This window comes from Pinus tabuliformis, chromosome J (genome assembly GCF_031772625.1).
Source record: "Pinus tabuliformis cultivar Carrire ecotype Pingquan chromosome J, CPIR1, whole genome shotgun sequence".
Taxonomy (NCBI): Eukaryota; Viridiplantae; Streptophyta; class Pinopsida; order Pinales; family Pinaceae; genus Pinus; species Pinus tabuliformis.
Window position 1 is genome coordinate 156,695,065 of NC_142295.1, and position 17,324 is coordinate 156,712,388.

Here is a 17,324-nt window from a genome sequence, read left to right on the forward strand (position 1 = left end):
TTATCTTTGGTTATTCGCTAGGTCTCTGCTTTCATGCCCCCTTCCCCCATTACTCTGGCATGCTCCTTGCACCCCCACCCCCCCATCTATCCTTGAGGTGACTCCCTCTACTTCCATTGACTCTGCATAAGGGCCTCTATCCCCCAGATACCCGCTTCAATCTAGGGCCCGATCACAGGCTCCTGACTCCACTGGAATTGGCCTTGTATCCCCCTCCATCCCGCTGAAGCCACCACGAGGCAGACCTTCCTCTCTATCCAAAGCCAAGTTGCAGGCAGGGGAAGAGATTGCCTCTGGGCGGAAACACACTATCGATATGGTTCTTAGAGCACATAACAGCCTGGTCTCTCCCCCTCCATGAAGCTACTTTCATTTAATTGCCGAGAGTTAGCTAGCCCTAAGAAAAAACTAGCTTTCCGCAGACTTCTTAGGACTGAACTGGTCAATGTCATTTTCCTTCAAGAAACTCTGGGCCTAGCTGATGCAATTGCACACCTATTGGAATCCATGCTTCCTGGTTGGTCTTTTCAAGCCCTTGATGTTAATGGCCGCTCGGGAGTCATAGCCTTGGGATACAATTCCCACACCATTAAACTCTGTAATATTTGGGAAGGCATTGGACACATAGGGGTGGATATTTTCTCATTTGAACTGGGAACTGACATTAGACTTATCAATGTATACGGGCCTTGTCAACACCTATAAGATTTATGGGAACAAATTCTGAACTCCAATCTAATGCAAAAGGACAACATAATCCTCGGCGGGGACTTAAAATTTTCCATAGGTTTCTCGGAATCATGCCCAGATTGACCCCCTTTCTACTTATTTTGAGAATATCTTGGAGAACCACATTCTTATTGATATTCCATCAACAAAAATACAACCTACCTGGAGCAATAAAAGAATTGGAGAGCATAGTCTCGCTAGATGACTAGATCGATTCCTCATTAAGGAGGGACTATTGAGCATGGGTTATAACTATAGACAATGGGTCAGATCAGGGGGTATATAAGACCATTTGCTGATATACCTTGAAATTAGAGGTGGACTAGAAAAACCAAAAGCCCCTTTCAAATTCAACTCCACTTGGTTGAGGGATGCAACCTATACCCGAATGGTAACTGAATTTTGGAAGACTCACCCTCCTGCTGTTGGTGGGAATATAGCTAAAGGATTTGCACGCAACCTAAAGGAGCTGAAGCGCTTATCTAAAATCTAGGTACACAACAACCGAGAACAAGATGATCAAAACCTAAGGGACACTGAAGCAGAGATCATTGCCTTGGAAAGTGAACAAGGGGGGGTTTTCACCTCTAATGAACATAAGGAAAAGCTCACAGCCCTAATAACTAAATGAAGCAAAATCCTAAAGGATCGGGAAGAAACTTGGAGGCTGAGAAGTAGAGAAATATGGATGCTCGAGGGAGATGATAATACTTAATTTTTTTACAAATTTGCAAATGGTCGCAAAGCTATCAACTCCATTTGGCAACTAACAAATGAGCAGGGGAATACTATGAATACATTCCCGCAATTAGCATCCCTGGCTACAACCCACTTCAAGCAGATCTACAAGGCACCTCCAAATGCCACTCTTGCTGAAGTCATTCGAGTAGCACAACTATTTCCTCGGTTTGTGGCCCAGGAGACCGCCATGGAGTTGAACATGGCGGTTACAATGGGTGAACTCGAGGCTACCTTGAAATGGTTCAAGCGCGATAAGAGCCCAGGGCTAGATGGTTGGTCGATGGAGTTTTACACACCCTTTTTTGACACTCTTAGAGAAGATCTTCTTAAAGTCGTTGAAGAGTGTCGGATCAATGGAAAGATGTATGAGGATTTCAATACCACCTTCGTTGCCCTCAACCCCAAATCTGACAACCCAGCCTCCTTCGATGACTTCTGTCTCATCTCCCTGTGAAACTGTATATACAAAATCATTGCCAAAATCATAGCTAATCGCCTCCACCCCATTCTACCCACACACATATCTTCTGAGCGATTTGCCTTTCTACAAGATCGACAGATCCACGACGTTGTTGGAACTGCACAAGAAGTATTGCACTTTATTCAGACGAAGAAGATGAAAGGTACGATTTTAAAGGTAGACCTCTCAAAATCCTTTGATCAAGTAAGTTGGTTGTACATCAGAATGCTCCTAACTCATCTAGGTTTCCCTTATGAATTTATAAAATGGATTATGTCCTTGTCAATGGGGCAACATCGCCCTTCTTTCACTCTGAAATAGGTCTCAGGCAAGGTTGCCCCCTATCCCCATTATTATTTCTGCTTATCATGGAAGGGCTCAACAGACTTATAAAAGAAGAGTATAGCAGGGGAAGACTTAAAGGAATCAGGATCAATAACAAATGCATCCTGACTCATCTACTTTTTGTGGATGATGTGCTAATCTTCATTGATGGTGGGATTGGGGATTTGACGATATTGTAGAGCACCATCTCACTATTTCAACTGGCAACATGCATGGTCATCAACAACACCAAATCCACCATTACAGCCACTGGATGCTCCCCCCATGAGATTCAATATGCACTGCATAGATTCCCTTTTACACTTTTGCATATGGAGGATGGCCTTAGATATCTGGGATATAGGCTGAAACCCCTCGGTTACAAGATAGCATACTGGACATGGTTAATCTCTAAGATGGAAAAACGGCTCAACATCTGGTATCATAAGTACCTCTCTAGAGCAGGAAGACTAGTACTCATCAGAGTTGTTCTTGAAGCCACTCTGGTATATTGGATGTCTCTGGCATGGATACCCAGAGGTATCCTCTCCAGAATCCAAAATCTCTGTTGTAGGTTCCTCTGGAACGACAAGCAGGAAGGGAGAATTTTCGCTTGGGCCAAATGGGAATCGCTCACACTCCCAAAGAAATGGGGAGGTTGGGGCATAAAAAAGCTGGAAGACTTCTCCTCTGCACTGGCATCCAAGCTTGGTTGGCAATTGATCACTTCAAATAGCCTTTGGACCATGGTGGCCTCTTCAAAATACATAGCCCCTCTAAATATGAGGGACTGGCTTCTACAACCACACTAGAACAAAACAGGGATATCAATCATCTGGAAAGCTGTTTTAAATTCAATGCCCATTATCCGGGAAGGACTCACCTAGAAAATTCAATCCGGTACATCAGTGCGCATTGGACTAGACCCTTGGATTAGATGCAGTAACGCCCACATGCTCCCCGAAGATCTTAAGCACCATCTTAGCAATGCAGGTATTACTCATATCAGGCACATTGCAGATATGCAGCACACCAACTTTCTATAGAAAGCCTGGAAAATGGTCCGCAACCTGAATATCCCTCAACACTGGCATCAACATTGGGAGGATTATACGGCAACACTAACATAATCTCATATCAGAATTGTTGAAGGGGAGGATGAAATAATCTGGGCACATGCAAAAAATGGGATATACTCCCCCAAGGAGGGATATTTTTGTCTTGCTAATATTCATAGACCACAAGCTATCGAACACTGGTGGAAAAACTTGTGGAAACTAAAAGCGCCTCCCAGGACACGTCTATTCATGTGGACAATTTTAAAAAATAAGGCTCCCACGAGTGAAAATCTAATCAAACAAGCACTACATGGACCTTTTTAGTACTGCGTATGTAAGAACAATACCGAATTTTAATCATTTTTTACTATTTTCTTTTAACAATATATATATATATATATATATATATATATATATATATATATATATATATATATATATATATATATATATATATATATCTATATATATATATATATATATATATATATATATATATATATATATATCTATATATATATATATATATATATATATATATATAATATAACCAAAATATGAAAAATTTAAATTAATTTTTTTTTCAAAATGGTCAAGAGATCATAGCATATGAAATAATTCAACCCTTTATTTATATGTTGTAGTTGAAATGAACCGTTTTCACTGCCGAAATGATCGGCGATGCACACTTTCATATTCTTGTTTCCCGTTCTCTATCTGAACTGTGTGAATTTACTCAATTTCAACCTTTTTGTCATTTTCAGAGTACTTGTGACTTGACATCGTGTTCCCTTGTAATGAAGAATTTTTATTATTGAATGAAGAATTTCAACCATCTTTACTATGGAATGAAGAATTTTTATTTGTCGTTTACCCTACTTCTTTCACCTCCAAATTCTCGTGATTTGTGATATGTGCATCACTCACAGGGACAAACATGGATACAGTGATCTTTAACAAATCAAACACTGAGGGTGCAGGGCAAAACAAATTTGTTCAAAGTTAGAAAATGGTACTGAAATTGGCTTCTAAGAAAATTTAATGAATCAAAATGAAATTAAATCATAACAAAATATTTAAAACTATATTTCCGGAATCAAAACAATTTTAAAATCAAAATAAAACCTTTATAAAAGAAGTGATCTAGAATAATCTAGATTAAATCTAAAATCTTATCTATCTCGATATCATAGTTCTAGTTCTATAGAGTAGTTGAGTAGAGAAGAATCAGCTTCTGAAAAGTCCAACAATCTCCCCCAACTGCATAAAAACATACACTAAAATCCCAAGGAGATCATTTTACAATAGCTGCAGAATGCACTTTACCCTTCAAATTCCGTCACAACACAATTCTTGTGCAGTCGTTGCATGTCTTGAACAAAAGCCTGCAAATCTGTAAATGAAGATCCCTCTTTGTTGACCGCCATTTTAGCATGCTTCCTCAGTTCCTGAGCTTTCCTTCTCATGTTTTTTCCTTCTTCCTCCGCTAGAAGCATGGTTACTGCCCTTCTTACTTCCTCTTCATCTGGCACACTGTTCACACCCATACATATCCTTATGGCCACACCCAGGTGTTCTTCCAGAAGCTTTGAGTTATATGGCTGATCTGCAATCATCACGCTCTCCAGTGTAGAATTCCACCCGCAGTGACTAAGGAATGCACCGATAGAGGGATGCGAAAGAATAAGAAGCTGAGGCGCCCATCCCCATATAATTAGCCCTCTATCTCGGGTCCTCTCTTCGAATCCTTCTGGCAAACCCACTTCAGTCGCTTCCAGTTTGGGCTCAGTGTGAGGACGTCTGATTGCCCACACGAAAGCTTGCCTGCTCGCCTCTAAGCCCGTAGCCAGCGCACATATTTGTTTGTCGTCCAGAATAAATTTGCTCCCCAAACACGCAAACACGACGGATTGCGGAGGCCGAGAACCCAGCCACCGCAAGCATTCCTCCTCATCAATATCCGCCGCCTTTCCCCGGTTGCTAATAATTCTTGGATCGATCACCGTATCGTCGAAAACAGCGGGAGCGAGTATAGGACCTATGCTCCACACCGGTCTCCCAGTCAAGTGCCTGAGGTGATCGATCCCCAAGGAATCGAGTTCATAAAACGTATTAATGAGGATACCCCGACCATCCATGCTGCTGTTAATGTTCTCTGTCAGAAAATCCCACATGGGAAAAGAATCGGGATCCCGCTGTATCGGGTTCATGTCCAATTTTCGCAGCTTGAGGTCGAAGTTCAGTTCAGGAACGTCAAAAAACTCGTCGTCTCCCTCCACGCTCTTCTGTGGCATGTAGTTAAAGACGGAGTGCATGACGGACCAGGCAAACGCCCCAACCATGCATAAAACCACGATGGGAATCCCGAACTTGTGGCCCGAGCGGTGAATCCATCCCGTAGTCATGTCGCCGATGATGCATGAGATTGGGGGAAAGTAATGGGGCACCTCCTCGGTATTCAGTTGCTGCTCCAGCCATTCTTCCAAAGGGCCGGCTAACTTGTGGGACGAAGCGACCAGTTTCTGGAAGACATGAAGGGGAACGTTGTCGGAGCTTTCGATTTCCGGAGGCAGTCCCTCGATGGAAGGCATCGGCAGGGACACCAACCTGATGTCCAGATTCGATCCCTGGACCTGAGGTTCGAGCCATCTGGCGTTCCCTGGAGTCGTTATATACGAAACGGCGAGGCCCTGTGAAGCCAGAAGCTTTGCCAGTTCCATGAATGGAATGAGATGGCCCTGCGCCATGAATGGAACAGCCACCACATGTGGTTTGATTTCTTCCATAAGCAATCCCGATGCCACAACTGAAATAATAACAGCAATTAATGCACTATCTAAATGGAAAAATTGCTCCTTGAAGATTGCAGGTCACGATTCTTTGTTTATTCATACAGACCGAAAGCAGACAACACGGAGACCGGCTTAAAAAGTTTGAAGATGCCGGTGGAGAAAAGGGAGTTGTCTATAATGCGATTTTTTGGAGATTCTGGTGATGAATTTGGCGGAAGAAATTAAGGTTAAATCTTGATTTGTTGCAGTTAAAATGGTTTTTTAACTGCATATTTAGATTCAGCACCCTGAAAAACCCCTGGGACGCTTTGATTGTGCATAAACTAGCTATCAAACTTGCGATTCCAATAAATTGCTGCCAGATTTTGACCCGTAAAACCCACCGGAAAAGCTTCCAAAAAGCCAGATTTTGACCGGTAAAGCTTCCAAAAAGTCGCATTATAGACAATTGCGAAAAATAAGCTTCTAAAAAATCGCATTATAAACAACTGCGAAAAATATTTTCTTATCTGACGTAGACTAAAGGGCCAAAGATTTGGAATTTTCGGACAAACACCGGATACTTATTCCGGCCATAAGAAATTTAGTTGGTAGTAGACTCCAACAAACGATGTGACTCCACTAGATTATGTCATAATGGGTGGGGTTGTGTATGTCTGTCACTGGTTTAGGCCTTTGTTTAAATTTAGAGTTAATGGGTGTATAGGCTTGTGAGAGATTTTTCGGCGAAAATCACATGGGATACCATTTGTCCACGCGTTTCGAACCAACTAGTGTGGTTCATCGTCAGGACAAGTTGAAGAAACAGATCCAGCTTAGCAAGTTAAATAGTCTGAGCAGAGCCTCCAACGACTAACTTGACCAACGGCTAGTTTGACTCTAGGACCGGGGTCAAAATTATTTTATTAATTTAATTAGTAATATTTAGGACCAATCCCTTAAAAATATAAAAATATTTTTAATGGGTATTTAGTTCAAAAAATATTATTAAAATTATAAGTTAAATAGTATTTAAAAGGAAATTTAGTTAGATAAAGGACCTTATAATATATGAATAAATTAAATGCCTAAATACAAATATATAAAGTAAAAAGTTAATTAATAATTAAATGGAAAATTAGTTACATAAAGGACCTTATAATAAAATAAAGTAAAATCATAAGGATGTTAGGTTAGTTAGAAAATTAGTTAAAAATATAAGTTGATTAGAATTTAAATGGAAAATTAGTTATATAAGGGACCTTATAATAAATTATATGCAGGAATATATATATATATATATATATATATATATATATATATATATATATATATATAATTGAAATGGGTGATTATTCAGAAGAATTATAAAATTAAAAGCTAATTAGAAATCACATGGAAAATTAAAGGACTATAAGAAATGAAAAAATTAACTCTAAAAAATAACTAAATAAATAAATGAAAGGAGAAAATAATGTTGAGAAAAAAATAAAAATAAATAAATAATAAAAATAAATAAACAAAAATAAAAATAAAAATAAATCAATTAAAATAAATAAATAAATAAATAAATAATAATAATAATAATAATAATAATAATAATAATAATAAAACCTTAAGAGGAGGGCGGAAAAACGACTAGGAAGAGAGTGCTGGGACCCAACACCTACTGATTTTCCAACCATCCTCTCTATTGAGATTGCTAGGCATCTTTTCAATCTCAAGCGCTTCCCTAAATTTTTGATGTTGGAAATGCGAAACCCTAGCAATAACACTAGCCTCCTAAATACAAACATGATGGTTGGTTTTCTCAGCTGTTCAGCTAAAGTGGAAGACTTAGCTCTCCTATGCTTAAGGTCCGCTGCATGCTCGCTAATCCTTTGATTAATGGAGCGACCAGTCTCCCCAATATAGGGGGTCCCACAGGAACAAGGGATCATATAAACACCTTTCATATCCTTAGGGTCGATAGGATCCTTCACTGATTTGAGGGACATACGAATGGTGTTCAGGGGCCTAAAGGTCACAGGGATACTATCCTTCTTGAAAATCCTTCCAATTCTATCAGTGGTCCCCTGAACATACGGAAGATGGACACTTGGAATTCGTTCCTTCGGTTCCCTTTTGGTCAAAGAATTCTTGGAAGCTTTAAGGAAAGCCCTCTGACCCATGTATCTACTATAACCATTCTCAACAAAGACATCAAGCAGATGGGATTTTTCTTTCTCAAAGCTCTTCTTGTCCGAGATCCTTAGGGCCCGAGTAGCAAGGGTATTGAGAACACCCATCTTTTGAGCCGGGAAATGGTGGGAACTGGCATGAAGATACTGCTCCGTATGAGTTTTCTTCCGAAAAACTTGATGGGCGAGGGAACCATCACTATTCTTAGAAATAAGAATATCAAGGAATGGAAGGCATCCATCAACTTCCTGCTCCTTAGTGAACTTAATGGCTGAGGATTGATTGTTGAGATGATCAAAGAAGAGATCAAGCTCATCCTGGCCATGAGACCAGATGGCATTGGTGTCATCCACATACCTTTTCCACAGCTTTGGCAAGAGCCGGGAAGAGTTAAGAGCCTTGGACTCAAAATCTTCCATAAACAGATTAGCAACGACAGGGGAAAGGGGTGAGCCCATCGCAACCCCACAGGTTTGCTCGAAGAACTCTCCCTCAAAACTGAAGAAGGTGGAAGTGAGACAGATCTCAACTAACCTGGCCGTGTCAGGATCTGTTAGGCGGTTTATCACCTCCATGGCCTCATTAATAGGGATGCAAGTGAATAGGGAGACAACATCAAAACTAACAAGAATGTCCCCAGGCTCAAGCTTAATGTCCTTGAGTTCCTCAATAAAGGAAGCAGAGTCTTTTACGAAGGACTACGTACGACCAACTAAGCGCTTAAGCTTTAACGCAAGGAACTTCGTAAGAAGGTAGGTAGGACCTCCAATGGTGTTGACGATGGGCCTTAAGGGGGCTCCTTCCTTGTGAATCTTGGGGAGACCATAGATTCTAGGAGTAATAGGGTTGCTTTCAATGAAGGAGTAATAGTGGTTTGTTTTATATTAGAATAATTTTAGATAAGTGTTATAGATAGAGTTCGTCGTTTAATGTTTATTTCATCATTTTAAGTAATAATAATAATTTTATTGAGACATAAAACTTATTTTAATATAATTTAAATTAATATAATATTAAAATTTAATATAATATGATTTTTTTCATAAGTTTTTGCTAAATCATAATTTTTATTTAAAATTGAATTAAAAATTTAGATGTATTAAATTTTATTTTGAATTTAAGTTTATATATAGAATTTTATTTTAAATTTAAAATAAATATAATGAATTCATGTTGTTTTTTTGTTTTTGTTTTTTGTTTTTTTTTTTTTATGACTTGATAACAAACAATTTTTTCATGTGAGTATAAAAATGTTATAAAATAAAATATTTATAAAATATTTTGATTTTAAAATGGGTTATAGTTTTTGGGCAAGTGGTATTAATAAGCCATGGTATTGTAACAAAGTCTATTCAGAGGTTAATAATATCTATAGTAAAATGAGAGTACATATCCATGATTAAGTTGTTATATTTTAAGCGTTAAGTTGTAATTAACACTTATATTATAAAATTAAATTAAAATAAAATGTTTATAAAATATTTTGATTTTGAAATGAGTTATGGTTTTTGGGCACGTGATATTGGCCAACAAAACCTAAATTATTATCACATAGTTAATATACATTTTTTAGATTTTTTAATTTTTAATATAATTTTATATAACAATTTAATTTAAACCACAAAAAAATATTTATCGGCCAATTAAGAAAAATTAATTTTCAAAAATTAAAAATTATTTTATAATTTTTAAAATATTCAGTTTAATATATATATATATATATATATAATTTAAAATTTAATTATTTAAAAATTTACAATATATATAAATTAATAAATAAATTAAATAATAACCCTCGTTAATAATATATATATAAAACAAATTTCCATAAAACTTAAACATTTATTCATAACATATATACATAAAAACTTTCTAAAACTCTATAATGGCCAAGTGATGTTTCATTTTAAAAATAATAAATGTATTATTTGTGGTTACTTTGTCATATAAATATGATATTCAATTATTAATATAATTAATACAATCATATTGCTCCAAAAACATCAATTTCATATTATCCCAAAAACATCCATTTCCATTATTTATATGGTCATTATATTTTATAAACGAGACCATTATTGTTACAATTTTATATTAATATTATACTCAATATTAATATTAAATTTAATATTTATTATTAACTAATAACAATAATAATAGTATTTTTCGACATAAAACACCTATTTTTGATGATGAAGTACATTAGATAATTCAAAACACCGACTAATAATTTATGATGTAATTAATCTAGAAAACATTATCAAAATAATATTTTTATTACTTCAAATTTTTAATAATATTAGTTATTAATTTGTTTTAATAAATAAACTTATTAACATTATTTATCGATTCCATAAACCCGGAAAAGTACACTCTGGTTTTTAAAGAAAACACAGATTTTCAAAAATTTAAAATCAAAAGAAAAACACTTCTTTTTTTCTTTTTTCTTTTTCTTTAGTACGAAAAAGGCTATATTGTATTCATTAAAATTCGAGATAATAATACATCATTAAACTGATATAGTAAACTTATAGTGGGCCCAGATATGGCATGCAAGCCTATGATGAGAGATATCATAATCTGTTTACAAAAAAGGTAAAGAACCTCACAACAGAACTAACAGAATATAATATGGCAGTGAATGGAAACAACTATAATAAGCAGTATGAGAAAACTTCAAGAGCTGGGCAAAATAGGAAAAAATATAAACGGGGTACATGATACATACCAGAGATAAAGCAAGTTGATAAATAGATTAAGTACCCAGCAGAATGAATTCCTGGATATGGTGCCGAACATCTCCCGTAGATATGCACATCTTCCAGAGTTCGTTTGAGGAAGAAAGGCCTTCTTTTGAGAGAGCATCAGCCACTTTGTTTTTTCCTCTATCTATATGGTGAATAGAATAGTCCTTTCGTGATTTCCATATAGAGTCAATCCTGCTCAGCCATCCCAAAAGATTATGATTTTTTATGGAATGAACGGACTTTACATGATCAATAATGACCTTGGAGTCACCGAAAATATGCAGTCCCCTGATGTTTAGGTAGTCACAAAATTTTAAGAGACCTGCCAACGCCATTGCCTCTGCTTTGTTGTTTGTCCCTTTGCCTCCATGCCAAAAAATTTCGATATGTTGATTCTCCCATGGAATAATAAAGACCCCACATGCACAATATCCATTTTGTGCGGCCCCATCGAAGTATGCACTTGGAATATTTGTGGGATCCATATTGCATGCCTGCGACTTTCGAACTCTTTGATGAATATTGGGAGGTTTGCAGGCTGAGAATAAAGAGAGAATGTATTCAAAAACAGAAAGATAATTTTCCTTGTTGTTTTGGAAGAGGGCTCGGTTCCTCCATTTCCATATAGCCCATAAGGTAAGCAGCGGAATAGGCCTCCATTCGGATTTCATATTGCACCACCATTCAAAGGCTTCCTTAAGAGAGAGAAAAGTAATCCTATTGAATCCAAAATGGTCAGCAAGGCACTTCCATATCCCCAGAGAATGTGGACAGCTTAGGAAAATGTGATAGTTGGTTTCTTCATTCGATTTGCAGATAGGACATATAGCAGGCCCGCTCCAATTCCTTTTTTGGAGGTTTTCCCACATAAGATTCTTATTGTGGAAAACAAGCCAAGCAAAGATAATTATCTTGATGGGGCAACCCGATTTCCAGAATATGTATGGGAAAATGATATCCTGACGATTGGAACATTCCTGTTGGAGCTGGAGATAGATATCTTTTACAAATACAGACGACCTCCCCCTGAATCCCTTCCAGATCAGTTTGTCCTCCGCTTTAGATCTGTAAATACCTCTGTTTCTCATAGACCAAGTGATCAGATTCCATTGGAGAGCCAGGTCAACATTAAGGTCCAACATCGTGGCCGATTTCCATATAGGAAGAGATCCTTCCCATCTATCAATGGCTTGGTCCCAAAAGAAGATTCCTTTTTGCTGTAGGGCCCAAAGTAACTGTGGAGAAAAGGATGTTTCCTCGTCTCCACCCGCTATGGGATCGAGTCCTATAATGATATTTTTTCCCGATTGAAAACTCCATACCAGATTTTTTAGAAAAAAATGTTCTATTTTTCGAAAACCTCTCCAAATTGCAGATCCCTGTGGGGATCCAATTGTTCCTTTTCTATACCAGAATGATAAGTCTCTGCTGTCCATATATTTTTCCTTGATGGTTTTGCTCCAAAGACTATCCCCCATGACTCCATTCCATAAAGATTTATAGAGTAGTGCTATGCGAAACATATTAAGGTCCATGATACCCCAGCCCCCCAATTTTTTTGGACGAGTCAATTTGGAGAGTTTAGTAAGGTGGAATTTTCTTTTCTCTTTGTTCCCCCCCCAAATGAAATTTGCAGTTAATTTGTTTAGTTTGTGGATAATATTTTCAGGTATGTAAAAAAGATGAGCCCAATAAACCATTAATTGAACCAAAACTGCTTGAGTTAAGATCGCTCTTCCAGCCAAAGAAAGACATTTAAATTCCCAACCAGCAATTCTCATAAAAAATCGGTCATGGATCCACATCCAATCAGCAGATGAGTATCCTATAGGATTTAAGTGAAAACGACGACTTGCCGTCATTTATACATAGCCCCGTGGCTTTTTGGAATTTTCCCAAAATGTCATGCAAACAGGTCCAAGAGGCACGACATAACATTGCTGAGAGCAGTATGTCATCAACAAACAAATTGTGAGAAAATGAAATATTCTGGCTGATTTCCAAAGGACGACATCTTTCTTCTCTAACTGCCCTTTTAATGTGGAGGCTTAATGAATCCATGACCAAAATAAATAGGAGAGGGGACAGAGAACAACCCTGTCGCAAACCCCTGGCGGCAGGAAAGAAAGTAGATGGGATACCATTAACAAGAACTGCATAGTTAACATCAACAACACAAGCCATAATCCAGTTTGAGCAATTGACATTTAGGCCAATTTTGGAGAGAAGACAATTAAGGAAACCCCAATCAACACAGTCATATGCTTTCTTGAGATCTAATTTCAATAAAGCAGCTTCAACTTTTCTTGTGTGCATGGAGTGAAGGCATTCCTGTGTAATAGCGACAGCCTCAAGAATGTTCCTGCCCTTTAGGAAGCCATGCTGCTCAAGGGTCATATGGGAAGATAAGATATTTCTCATCCTTTCAGCAATAAGTTTTGAAATAATCTTATAAAGGGTATTACAAAGGGAGATGGGCCTGAAGTCCATAAAGGAGAGAGAGATCTTCTTTTTTGGAATTAAAGCGATATAAGTGGAGGATATAGAGTGGTTTATTGAGCCTTTAATCCTAGACTCCTCCACCATATTCAGAAGGTCGAACTTCAACAGATCATAAAAGTGAATGAAAAAATCAATAGTCCAACCATCTGGACCTGGACTTTTGTCCTTTTGAAAGGATTTCATGATTGACAAAAGTTCCTCCTCAGAGACCTTTGCATAAAGAAGGTCATTCTGCTCCTCATCAAACATTGTAGGGTAGGGTTCAATGCCCCATAAAATGTCATTGAAATCACTGCCCCCATTCCTGCTGTAAGCTTTTTGAAAATAATTTACAGCTTCCTTGGTGATGTCTTCCTGTGACACCACCGAGATTCCCATCTCATTTTTTATCTCCCAGATTGTATTAAGTTCTCGCCTTCTGTTAGCATACCGATGAAAAAATTTAGTATTTCGATCACCCTCTTTAAGCCATGTGGCTCTGCTCTTCAATCTCCATGTAGTCTCTTCAATTGCAAGAAGGTCTTGCTTTTTTCTCTCAAGTTCCTTAATATGAGCCCTCATGTCCAAAGACACATTATTTGAAATAAGACATACAGATAATCTTTCAAGTTCTTCATTTATCTTCTTTAGAGCTTCCCTATTAGAGATCACCTTATCCCGCTGCCATCTTTTAACACATAACCTGAGGGCCGACAAGCAATCCAAGAATGTTTTGGAGTGCCCCCATCATGCACCAAGCTTAGAATGTAGTGATTCTTGATATTGATGTGCTTCATCCTAGCATGGAAAATTTGGTCCTCTATTAACCTTATGCAGCTTTGGAAGGTCCTTCAAACAAATCTGCAAGCAACTTCCGGAGCCAAACTTCTTCTCAACCAACTTCACTAGTTGTTATATATTCATATTCAACACTACTCAATGCAATTGAGTCTTGTTTCCTTCTCATCCATGAAACCATAGAGGATCCCAAACAAAAACATCCACTTGTAGTACTTTTTCAATCTGCATCACTGCCTACCAATCTTAATTTGTGTAGTCCAATAACTGAATCTTATTTCCAGCAAGATATCTCAGAAAATGATGTATAGTCCCATGAAGATATCTCAAAATGTGTTTGGATGCTATCCAATGATCATGCCTGGATCCATCTGAAATTGGCTAAGAGTTTTTACTACAAAACATATATCTGGCCAGGTGTTCATAAGGTACATCAAGGAGCCAATCAACTATTAGTAGGATGTAGGATCAACAAAACTTGAGTCTAAATTCCTTAACTTCTTTAAATTAGTGATCATAGGAGTTGTCATAGGTTTACTATCCATCATACCAAATTTTTGCAAAATCTTGATCACATATTTTCCTTGACCAAGATAAATCTTGCTAGATTTTTGTCACACTTCAAGTCCCAAGTAATAGTGCATAATTCCATGATATTTCATATCAAATTCAACTACTAGTTCCTTCTTCCATTTACAAATACAATTCTCCACGCCAATTATTAATAAGTCATCTACATAGAGTAATGTGATTACGAGTTCATTCCTTACCACCTTGATGTAGAGATTTGGATTTGCAAAAATTTTGATGAAGCCAAGTCTTAGTAGATAAGCATTCATTCCGGGATACCATGCTCTAGGGACTTGTTTCAAGCCATATAGAGCCTTCTTTAACTTGTAAACATGTAATTCCTTTCCATGCACTTCGAATCCTCGGGGTTTCTCAATGTAGACTTCTTCATTAATTATCCCATTCAGAAAGGTTGTTTTTACACTCATTCGATGAATGTTCCATCGCATAGTAGCTGCAATAGGAATGAGTGATCTAATGGTTGTGTATCTGGTTGTTGGAGAAAAAGTTTCTTCGTAATAAATTCCTTTTGGTTGAGAGAATCCTCTTGCCACAAATATTTCCTTATATTTTCCAATTCTTCCATCAACTACATGCTTGATTTCGTATACCCAATTGGAAGTCACAAATGATTTGTCTTAAGGTCTAGGAAAAATTTCCCAAACATCATTCTTTATGTTCAACTACCTTTTCATAAGTGGTAGGTTCTGCTTCAATAAGTTTGGTCATGTAAGCTGAATTTCCTGAATATCTCTTGGGTTTCTTGCTTTCTTTAAATGTTCCTTTTCTTGTCGCATGTCCTTTGGCTTCTTGTAGAGTTGATCTTAACCAAACTAGTCTTTTTTGAGTTTTTGGAATGATGACTGGTTTTACTGGTTCCCTTGATCCTTTTGGTTCTTCATGATGATTAGTTGTAGGTTCTGGAGGATTGTCTTCCCTTGAATTCTCGACATGGAAAGGTATGGCCACTAGATTCATGCAAGCATGCCAATTTAATAGGCTATGTGTGGTATAGACCTCATCACAACTCTGAGCCCATGGCCAATTACTGTTGCATCTTCGTAGATCGATTTATGATGATTTCTCTACCTCAGCTACCAGGAACAATAATGGTGAAAGGAAATCTCATATGCAGCTACCATGGTGCGATTGGAATAAATTTTTCTATGGGAGCATAGCCACATCCATGAACGGCGAGTGGAGTTGGTTCGGAAACCTCAATTCCCTATTGAATTTGAAGTAGGTTACCTCTGTATCAAGGGTGGTGTCCAGGCACTGGCATAATTGGAAGTTCTACGATGAAATTCAAGAAATTATGAGAGCTCTCTTCTGCAGTGAGAATTAATGTGGATTCAACATCATTACATTTGGGTCATTTGGCATCTTTCCCTTTCGAGATTAGAGATAAGAACAACAATTTATGATTTTCCTAACATTGCGAGATATAAGACCAATCTTGACACCTTCTCTGTCCCAGGTTTTAGTTCTATTATCATTCTCATTGCTCAATTAGAGGTGGCTTTCTCTTTCTTGCGGGGTTCAGGCCCTAAATGCTATTCTTTCAACTCATTTTTTTTCTTTTTGGATACTATATTGGAGTCTTTTGGTCATTGTGCATTATCTTGCCTCTCATTGTTCCTTTTAACTCTTTCACCAAACTATTATATTCTCTCTCTTGGCAACGACATAAATCCGTCCTCTCCATGGATTCTAACTCCTCAACATCAAACTTCTCGGCCTCCATGGTGTGTGACCACTGTAGGAAAGAACATGAAGCCATTACTTATGAAATATATGACTTGCAAGTAAAAATGTATCAACACCAGACCTTCAATCGCAACTCTTTTGAAATTATTGTGGCTCTTCAGCACCAAATTTCTCACTTAGAAGACAAAGTGGATATGTTGCGTAGGATCATCATGGAACTAAATTTCCATGGAATCCATCTAGGTATTACACACAGGACCTCCTAAAAACCAACAGATTTTGCAGAATAGTCATTGTTGTAATGATGGGCTTCAAATGTATGTGTTTTTGTTTCAATTTTGCAACATATACTCTTCTCGAAAAATACGAGTAGTGTTAAAACTTGAGTTTTTTGATGGAATCTAGGTGAGGGTAATTAGATACAAGTTGACATTACATATTCCTTTGAGCAAACTAGCTATGTAATTATCCTAGTATTTTCCGCCACTGGGCGTGGATTTAATATAAAAAGTTCTCATTTGTGTTAAAAAAATTTGAAAAAAAACTTATATTTCTCTTATAAATATTTCAATATATAGCTTAAATAAATTTTTTTAATATCCATATTTACGTCATAAGGCGTTTCCTCTGAGAAATACTCCCCTCCCATGCCACTTGTGTGGTCGTAAGCCATTGATTTTCGTATTAGATGATAGAAATAACATCGACTATCAGATTGAAGACCGATATTAGCCAGTTATAATTTATAACAATATTC

General features: G+C 37.2%; 1 protein-coding gene across 1 annotated transcript; it reads right to left on the bottom strand.

Annotated features, from left to right (window-relative positions):
• Positions 1-4,628: 4,628 nt before the first annotated feature.
• Positions 4,629-6,221, bottom strand: LOC149226106 (putative UDP-glucosyl transferase 73B6). The gene has a single exon (XM_089375217.1). It carries the CDS (start codon positions 6,096-6,098, stop codon positions 4,635-4,637), a length of 1,464 nt encoding a protein of 487 aa, XP_089231343.1. The 5' UTR covers positions 6,099-6,221; the 3' UTR covers positions 4,629-4,634.
• Between the last annotated feature and the right edge of the window lie 11,103 nt (positions 6,222-17,324).